General features: G+C 37.2%; 1 protein-coding gene across 1 annotated transcript; it reads right to left on the minus strand.

Moving 5' to 3' along the window:
* Positions 1-5,971: 5,971 nt before the first annotated feature.
* Positions 5,972-8,483, minus strand: LOC121268279. The gene is made up of 5 exons (XM_041172471.1): positions 8,351-8,483; positions 7,997-8,143; positions 7,583-7,627; positions 6,815-7,402; positions 5,972-6,291 (listed from the first exon to the last, which is right to left on the minus strand). Exons 1-4 carry the CDS (start codon positions 8,439-8,441, stop codon positions 6,948-6,950), a joined length of 738 nt encoding a protein of 245 aa, XP_041028405.1. The 5' UTR covers positions 8,442-8,483; the 3' UTR covers positions 5,972-6,291; positions 6,815-6,947.
* Between the last annotated feature and the right edge of the window lie 1,118 nt (positions 8,484-9,601).

Raw genomic sequence — 9,601 nt, forward strand, 5'->3', positions numbered from 1 at the left:
GGATGGTGCGACGACAGCTTGCTGTGTGGGTTAGCAGGTTGGCAGCACACGAAACGGCTCTAAGGGTGGCGGTTTACTAGTTGTAGACCGAGCCTTCGGTTTGGTGTTTAGCAGAGCAACGATGGCCTTCTGCGAAGAGGGGAACGAGCGGCGCTTAGTCTAGGGTTGAAGATGTTTTAACATATATATAAGATAAAAGTAGTAAAGAGATAAAACCTAGAGGAAAAGGATACACGTACATGCATGAAAATGGAAAATAAGAACGTGAACATAAGCGACGTAAGGCGTGAACCCGTGCGACGGATTATGGAACCGTGAACCACGTGCATGGATGGCAGTGAGCTGGGTATTACATAATACTTGAGTGATGGCAAAGTTGTAATATTTGAGTTTATATTTAAAAGTCTAGCTACGGGAATAGCAAAAAAGATAACTTTACTTTTCATTGGACATCGCACGCGATTCTGGAGAGAAACGAAGGGATTTTTTCAAATCCTAGTCTTGTCAAGATCAAATTGGAATTTGAGGAGATAATCAAGTGTATTTTATGGTATGGTTTTGTTAGAGGATAATACAAGGAAGCTAATCCATATTTTGTGCGGTGATCAATGGTTGTAAGTGACTGAAAACTTAAGTTCTTTGATACATTCTTCAATAATAAAGACTCCTAGAATGTTCCTATCGTGGATGTAGATTATTAGGATCAAACCACGTAATTTCTTGTATTGATTTCACATTTCTTTTATTATTCTTGCTTTTATTTTGATCTTCCATGAATATATACTGTGATTTCAAATTTTCCAATTAGTTTAAATAGAAAACTAAACCGATCACGTTAATCATATAATTTCTTAGGATTATATTCAACATTAAATTGCATATTACAACCACTTACGTTAATTTGGTTTTTTGAGTATTTATTTGTGAGAGGCTAAAAATATAACAGAGGAGCTGAGTAAGAACATTATTCATTACAATGAAATAGCCTGCTGCTAATAATTGATTAGGTTTGCGTCACTTTGTGTGACATTTATATTTTATATATGCATGGGTGCTTTGATTTGGTGTATTTTATAGTATCTTTGTTTATTTCATTAACGTTTTATGGAACACTCATATGATTTTAGGAAGGAAAATGCCCTACAAACAGGTTTCTAACTGAATGTATTTGGATCTAATATTTTCTTCTCAATTTTTTCCCCTATGTTCATATTTGTATTCTCTTATAAGCCCTCTGTAATTTGATTTTCCTTCCATTATCTCCCAAAAATGGCTTCTAAGACCCATTTGTATTTATTTAGATTCTCTCCATGGCTATAAAAAGTAATGTAACAAAGCTTTCACATATTACAGTGACCGTGCTGAACTGGATTCTTCCACAAATTTTTTTTCGACTAGGAAAACGTGCCTTGCACGTTACACTACTCCTACTATATATATATATATATTGAAGAGTATGTTCTACAAGATAAGGATCTAAATACTTATATTTAACATTTTATATGGTCAATGGTCATAAGTTAGATGAAAATTACATGATTAAGTTTTTGGATGGAAAATAAGTAGAGAAAAAACTAAAAGGACCAAAAACAATATGATCACTATTGAAAACATGTTCTTGTTATTTCATTATATATAAATTAAGCTAACTCATACACACAGGATGTGATTTCACGTCTATATGTGACATGATCTTATTCATAATCTATATCATGTAATCTAAAAACACACCATTAATATTTTATCAAAATCCAAAACAATAAAAAAGAGAAAAAAAACCCTGCCCTCTAGGCCATCCTGAAAAGGATCTAGGATCAATACTTATTAATGTCGATGCTCTTGCTTCTTCAGAAAAGTACTCTCATCGGCATATGTGTATGCATATGTATGTATACATACATATGTATGTATATATACATATATACACACGCTGTAAGAAAGGGGCACCCATAGTGGGCACCCCTTCACCTTCTCTTGGTGGTTATGAAGTGGTTCTTAAACCACTTCATGAGACTTGATGACTGGCCATTAAAGGCTAGCCGGGGGTTACACTTAGAATGGCTATTTACATAGCCCCTCTCCCATTTGGATGATACTGGCATAAAAAAATGATCTCTCTCTCTCAAAATGGTTCTCTCTCTAGTCACGGCATCTAGGCTGTGGAATGTGTGAGTGTTGCTCTAGTATTACCACGTAGCACACTCCACCATCGATGCAAAGATCGTGGACGAACAATGACGCTAGATAATCCGTGGAACAACCGTACTAGATCCGAGATATTTCCTATAAGGTAATATCGCTTCCGCTGTGCATTGAGATCCCTCTCCTTGGATTAGTAGAGTCAAAGAGAAAAGGCAATATGAGCATTTTTTATGTGAAAGTTCATATATATGCATACTAAAGACTTTGATAATAAATATGTTGTTTCATCATATAAATGCGATCCAAAATTTTTTCTATGAAAATATATTTTTCAATTAAAATTTTTTTAAAAAATCGCAATCGTATGAGTTATATGATGAGAACAATTATCTCACAGTTTATTGACTTGCTGAGAATGATGTTATAAATGAATTATGGCGCAAAGCAGTTTTTATATCACACTTGGGTTGATGTAATATGAGGTTGCAGCCTTAATTTTGATTTGTCATCCTTAGATCGAGTTCATTCGCTTTTGAGAAAGGCTGAGTGACTATTTTGTGCAAACGTGAATTCTATTAAAAATCGAGAGGATCTCAGCTTGATCATTTTTTGGTTGAGTCAAGAAAATTACTCGTATTTTCGGCGAGGGTGGGGAATTGTGGATTTTTGTAACACTTATTTTTGGAAAGAACGTTTTCATAATGTTTCATTCCACATTACCTTAACCTTAATATTTTTGAAATTATTTTTATATAAGATTGCCGAAAATAGTGGGAGTATACCTTTGAGTTAAGGTGTACCATTAGTGATAGTGACTCCCAAAAGTTATAGAATATAAAGATTCTCTTAAATAGCGTGGTAGCTTTATATCAATATTCTCTCGTCGTTTAGAGACTAGAAGAGAATATTTTGTAATATCGCTCCGCTAAAGATATTGAATTCACATAGTAGGAATTCCAACATAGAATCTTAGATTTGCTTCGCTTATATGATCCGATCTGGGGTTGTTGATCTAATTGATAGAGGTATAGATCCATCTCTTGGCACTAATTGAGTTGCATTTAGATAGCTATTGATCGCATATTTATTGAAACTTTTCTTGAAGGTGTTAAATAGCTGATTCTCAGAGAAGAATTAGATGGTTTGCTTTTGTGATGTTTAGGCATGAAGCACTTTGAGCGCATGATTGTTGCTAGTACTATTTTGGTACATAAAGCGAATGAATGTTGCTGGTGCTGTTTACATGCGGCCTAAACAAACCATCTTTTCAAAGATACCCAATGTACCTAGTCGTTTTTTTTTTAAACAACCTATTGAATAAAATGTGGTTCTTTGAACGTTATTGACAATATTAGAAAAGTGTCATCATAAGAGATATTGCGAACTGGTTGTCTTAAATAATTAATTGTCGCCTAATAAGAGGTTTTCCATACTACTAGGTGATGGACATGGGTTTGTGAAAAGAAGCTCAGGTTTCATGTCTTGTGAGACTGTTTATAAGAAAAACAGTTTCTAGGAGCTCTTGTTCAAAATCCATAGACAATTATTGAGATAGAAAATACTAAAGAATCTAGTTTTGTCTATACTATTTGGTGTTTCCATTATGATTTGCTCATGGGAGTTAGAGGTTAAGATTTTGTTAGAGGGTAAATATGACTTACTTTGTTAAGTGAGTTTGTGATGCGATTGTCGTTAAAAGTAATGACTAGACTATTATGATTGTCTTTGGGGGCAAAGGCTCTAATCGCTTTACCCTTAATGAAAAATAAATTATGGTTATCTCACATGCTTTTGTTGAGTGCCTATGAAACCTTGAAGTCGCAAATTAACTTTGCTGAATAACATTTGAGGTCATCTTGTAGATTCTTATAAATCGCAGTTAGACTTGCTGACTAGAATCTACGGCTTATATTGTGAATTTGACCTAAATTAGATTCGCGATGAGTCATCGCTGACTTCATGGTTGTGCAAAGGACTTTTACATGTAAAAGCTGAGTCTCTTGGTAGGAGCATGTTTTGGAAAGTTACTACACATTAGAATGCGTATGGAGAGAAATGGTCATTAAACACCACTTGAGAGTTGAGGTTTAATAATTTGTTGTTGACCATGTGATTTCTCTGTACCTCACGGTATTGCTCTTCATGCACATGATACTGATGTGTTCTATAATCATGTGGCGTGATTATAAGCATTCTTTGGTAAGCACACACATTCACCATAAATTTAGGAGTTATGGTGAAAAAGGTATATTGACAGGCTTAGATCGGCTCACTCACACGAGCGATCGCCTTTGGCGCTATAAAGAGGTAGCGAGCAAAGATGAGACAATGTGTCACTTTGTACTTGTCCAGAGAGGGATAAGTTGTAAGACACAAAAGATATGTCGCCTTAGTGGGAACTAAGATGAGGTCTAAGGACTCGTGCATGGTTACCCACAATCCATGTAGCCTGTGGTTTAAACCAGATACGAGATCCTCTTTGGTGCTTTGGATAGCGAGCAAATGGAGAGACTCGAGTTAGGCTCTGAGATAGCGACTAGACTAAGATCTGTACGGTATATTGAGATTAGATATACGCTTTTTCTTCGGAAAGAGAAATCTACCGTAACATGTATTTTATATTACATGTGCTTTTGCGACCAACAGTAGAGGTGAGTGAATGGTTCCCTGCTTCCTCACCGTGTAAGTCTTGTAGGTCATAATTGATGACCTTAATTTATTTATGCCTTTAGGAGACCTTTGACTATGTTACGAGGTTGATGTTTTAGTGTCTGCTACTTTGGCATGTTATCTATGGCCATGTATGATGCGGTCTAAAGAGACATTAATGGGAAAGAGACTAGACTGAAACTAAATGACATGAGCGCGAAGGGAAGACTATTTGGTAACACATCGATAATGGTGTGTACTCATTACCGGCAAGTTATGTTGCTTCTTGGGAGTTGCGATATAGCTGTGAGTATATCATGTTTTATGGAGATTAAGCATTGCTCTGAGTCATTTGGACTCGAGAGGGATTAGGGATGCTTGGTCTGATGTGACCAAATGAGTCGGGGCATAACGAGACACTTTTAGGGATGTTGCTATGCTAGTCTTCTCTCGGAGAGATTTGGTATAGTGTTCCCATTTTTCTTTTACAACTGTGCTCGATGGTTGCACGACCTATTTGCCAATATGAACAAGATTGAGAACATATTGAGAAATGCAGACCTGGGGTCTTGCCCACTATGTGTGAGTGGGAGATGTAAGAAAGGGGCACCCATAGTGGGCACCCCTTCACCTTCTCTTGGTGGTTATGAAGTGGTTCTTAAACCACTTCATGAGACTTGATGACTGGCCATTAAAGGCTAGTCGGGGGTTACACTTAGAAGGGCTATTTACATAGCCCCTCTCCTCTTTGGATGATAATGGCATAAAAAAATGATCTCTCTCTCAAAATGGTTCTTTCTCTAGTCACGGCATCTAGGCTGTGGAACGTGTGAGTGTTGCTCTAGTATTACCACGTAGCACACTCCACCATTGATGCAAAGATCGTGGACGAACAATGATGCTAGATAATCTGTGGAACAACCGTACTAGATCCGAGATATTTCCTATAAGGTAATATCGCTTCCGCTGTGCATTCTGATCTAGTATTTCTAACACACACTATCTCAATAGGACTTTCGCTTGCCTTTCTTGAGGGATTTGCGAGGAAGGAATGCCTGGGAAAGAACCTTCTTCGTTATTGTCTTGTGAAGGTAGTGCAAAGTTCTAGTGAGCGAAGCGTACAAGGGAAACTGAATGACGACGGAAGTTAAGGAGCTCCTGGAACATGACGACGGAAGTTATCATGAGGAACATGACGACGGAAGTTAAGGAGCTCACAAGGGCGATAATATCCGTGATGGTGAAGACCATATAGATGGGAGAGTGAAGGGATCTCGGGACGCCGGATTCGTCCGTACCTCCTGGAACGGAGTAGGCAGCTCCGAAAACAACACCGGCGACGAGGATGGCGACGGTAGAGCACGATCCAGTGGTATCCTTTAGCCACTTTTTTGCTTCGTTGAGAAGCGGAGCGTGTTGCTCTCTGAAGAGCTCGCTTGCAGTCCGACCGTCATCGTCGCGGTGCAAGGTATAATGGGGTGGCATAATCTTTTGCACACGCTGCTTAGAGAGTACATTTCATATATATATAAATATATATAATATTAAACGACTAAAACTCATATATTTAAAAGATCAAAATTAAAACTCGTTTATACCGTCTCAATCACAAACTTTAGGAACTACCGTCAGACAGACATGAAATACGTGTAATAGGTTTCACAGTACTCTTTCGGATGATATTAAATATTTAATACATATTATCCGACCTACTTTAATTATTTGTATCTCTCACTCTAAATTCTGTCTTGTTTGTTTTTACGGATAAAATAAATTAAGATAAAAATTAAAAATTTAATAAAATATTATTGCTATAATGTATTTTTTTAATAATATTTTTATTTTTAAATTTAAAAAGTTAAATTATTTATTTTATTTTATAAAAAAATTTAAAAAAATTATAATAATTAAATAAAATGAGATGAAAAATTTTGTAAAAGTAACAAAAAGTCTAATAAATATATATAAAACCATTTGATCAGATAAATTAGTTAAGGAAAGGAGCTAAATTAATATTAATTACCTCGAATCATTTCAACTCATCCCTGAATTCGAATGCAGGGCCACCAGCAGTTTCGTTTCCTTCACGACTGTTTTTAATGTCGGCGACCTGATGCAATATGGTGTAGCCTCGCACATTGAGCCTCGAGACCAACCTACATCTCAGAATTACGTCCATCTTCTTTAGATACCGAAAGACTTTGACGGTGGCTAATAGCCACGTGCAATATGTTTTCCTCATCCTTACTCAAGTGCTCAATTGCCTGAGGATGCTGCTGTAGTATCTCGTCCACTATTTCAACTATTCCGTCAGTGGCTGCAATCAGCAATGGGGTGTAAGGTTCCTGTTCTGATCCAGATCCTGATGATTTACCTTCTCCAACAGTAGCTGTAGTACTAGTACTGCTGGTGCTTGATTTTCCTCCTTTTCCTCCTTCAACATCAATAAAAACATCATCCAAACTATCCACACTCCCCAAGAAAAGCGTCTTGTCTTCTACTATAAAACTCTTTTCCCACGTAGTATCCATTTGCACTAGCAATTTTGTGAGTTTTAGAGCTGATTTGTTTGTTCTTCTCCTCTTCCAGACTTTCTCGATGGATGGCCACTCTATAATATTTATGTATACATCATGCATATATAAATATAAATATCAATATAAATATAAATATCTTATTTTGAACCAGATTTTTTGTTGCAAATGTATAAATTTCATCACAAATCATTATCCAAAGAGTACACAAATCATTGCTGGGGACCGATTAATACACAAAAGAAAATGAATCGCACCTTCGGCTGCAGTTCTCCACATAGCATTGTATATTCTTGAAATTGCTGCAATTTTGTGGAAATTAGACGCGCGGTTAGAGACATGTTTCTTATATTAGTGTATATATAGGGGATCGAACAATATATATAATCATGTTTCGCGTCGAGGAAAAGCTATGATATATATAAAAGGGAGCTAGGACGTAAATAGTCAAACAATTTAAAACTAGACCCAAGAGAAGGGCAACCCAGTTTGACTAGCTATCTAGGTATTCTAGCTGCATGGAACCGATCGACGAACAATATTTATGCATTCCGCCCAAAAAATCTATGTACAAAATTACAAATTTATGAACCGGGACACTAAGAAAAGAGATATGTGTACCGTGCTAGCTAGCTAATTAGTACCTACCTTCATTGGGTTACGTAAATTACCTGATGGATGTGTTTTTGGTATGCGAGGGCTTTTGCTGCTAAGCTCGCTCTCCAAATCTCTTATACCGGCTTCACGACCATCGCTGCTACCATCATCTTTATCATCCTCACCCTCGTCGTCACGATCATATAGATGGTGAGGAAGACCTTTTTAATTAATCATTCACAGTAGAGTTTAAGTTAATTACGTACATAATTATGTCCTTCTCGATGTCTAATGCATCATAAGAATATATGCTTTCAGATCAAAGTACATATTATAATAATATGGAGCCACATACAGATATAATGCCGTTGTGAAACAGTGAAAGCAATTAGTAACATATAATGCATGATGGAGTCGTAGAGACGTACAATGATAGAGGAGAGTCTTGATGATGTTGTCCTCGTGGGAGGAACTCTTGAAAGCAGATGACATTTTCGCTAGTACGTGAAGACAAGTCATGCCAGAGGCTGTCTTTCTTTTTCCAAGTTCTTTGTCCTTTTCTAACAACCAAATAGCCGTGTCTGCATGTATTGAAAGATATAGATCGTTATATATATATATATATATATATATAGATCACCATTATCTACATGCATGCTATTTAAGTCGAATAATAGTTTTTATTAGTGAAGAAAATAAACTCGAACATTTATGTTAGTTGTGAGATCTTAAAATTACAACGCCTTAATTTGGAAGAAACAACTAGAATGCATCTTGCTGCAAGCTCTAACCATCTGCATGACACCATTATATTTATAATGTTGGTTTACGTGCGTGCGTGCGTGCGAGAGAGAGAGAGAGTACCGTAGTGTTGGCCAATGACAGCTATATGAAGAATGGAGACGGCGTCATTCCTTTGGAAGTGATCCTTTATATTCCCAACTCTTTTAGCCAAAAACTTGAGCATTTTGGGCTTTCCAAGGGCAGCAGACCTATCCAGAGGGGTTTCACCAAGTTGGTTCCGATCCTCCAGTAGCTCTTTCAGGGTGACCTGATTAATGTTTCCACTGGCTGTACTTTCTCGATCACCAGCCATTTGGAGTTTACTAATCAAGAGCTCTGCTGCTTCAATGTTGTCCGTGGAGGCTACCTCGTGAAGGGTACTGTTCCCGTGACAGTTCTTAGACAAGAACACTTCCGACAGCCTGGAGTTAGGTACAAGACCAAGGAAACACCGAAGCAGTTCTCTTCTTTCACTATATGCCGCAATATGAAATGCAGTGTCCCCCTCGATTGTCAGAGGTTTAAAGATTAGTTGGGGATTTTTCTCGTAGAATTTCTTCATGGCATCCCAGTCTTCGTCCAGGAAGGCACGGTAAGGCTTCTTCACCTCCGAATAGACACTCCTTTCATTATCTTTCTCTACCTCTGTCTCAATCTGCAAATCTCTCCCCATCATCAGGATCTCTCTCTCTCTCTCTCTCTCTTTCTCGCTCTCTCTCTCTCTCTCTCTCTCAAAGTTGTTTGGAAATGGTTGAGCTAGTCTCGCACTGGCATTATCATGCATACATGCGTTTTATATAGACGACGTCTATCTGCAAAGAGAGTTGGATCCGGAATTGGTATCTACTTTGCTTAACTAATTATCAATGACAGCCAGTAGGACAAGTATAAAATAA

This window comes from Juglans microcarpa x Juglans regia, chromosome 5S (genome assembly GCF_004785595.1).
Source record: "Juglans microcarpa x Juglans regia isolate MS1-56 chromosome 5S, Jm3101_v1.0, whole genome shotgun sequence".
Classification (NCBI taxonomy): Eukaryota; Viridiplantae; Streptophyta; class Magnoliopsida; order Fagales; family Juglandaceae; genus Juglans; species Juglans microcarpa x Juglans regia.

Excerpts from the sequence above, each read along its gene's own strand:
- LOC121268279 (XM_041172471.1), bottom strand. The coding sequence starts at position 8,441 with ATGACTTGTCTTCACGTACTAGCGAAAATGTCATCTGCTTTCAAGAGT. Across the intron at positions 8,144-8,350 it reads CAAGACTCTCCTCTATCATT|GTCTTCCTCACCATCTATAT; the intron begins GTACGTCTCTAC and ends TTAATTAAAAAG. Across the intron at positions 7,403-7,582 it reads GTGGAGAACTGCAGCCGAAG|AGTGGCCATCCATCGAGAAA; the intron begins GTGCGATTCATT and ends TAAATATTATAG.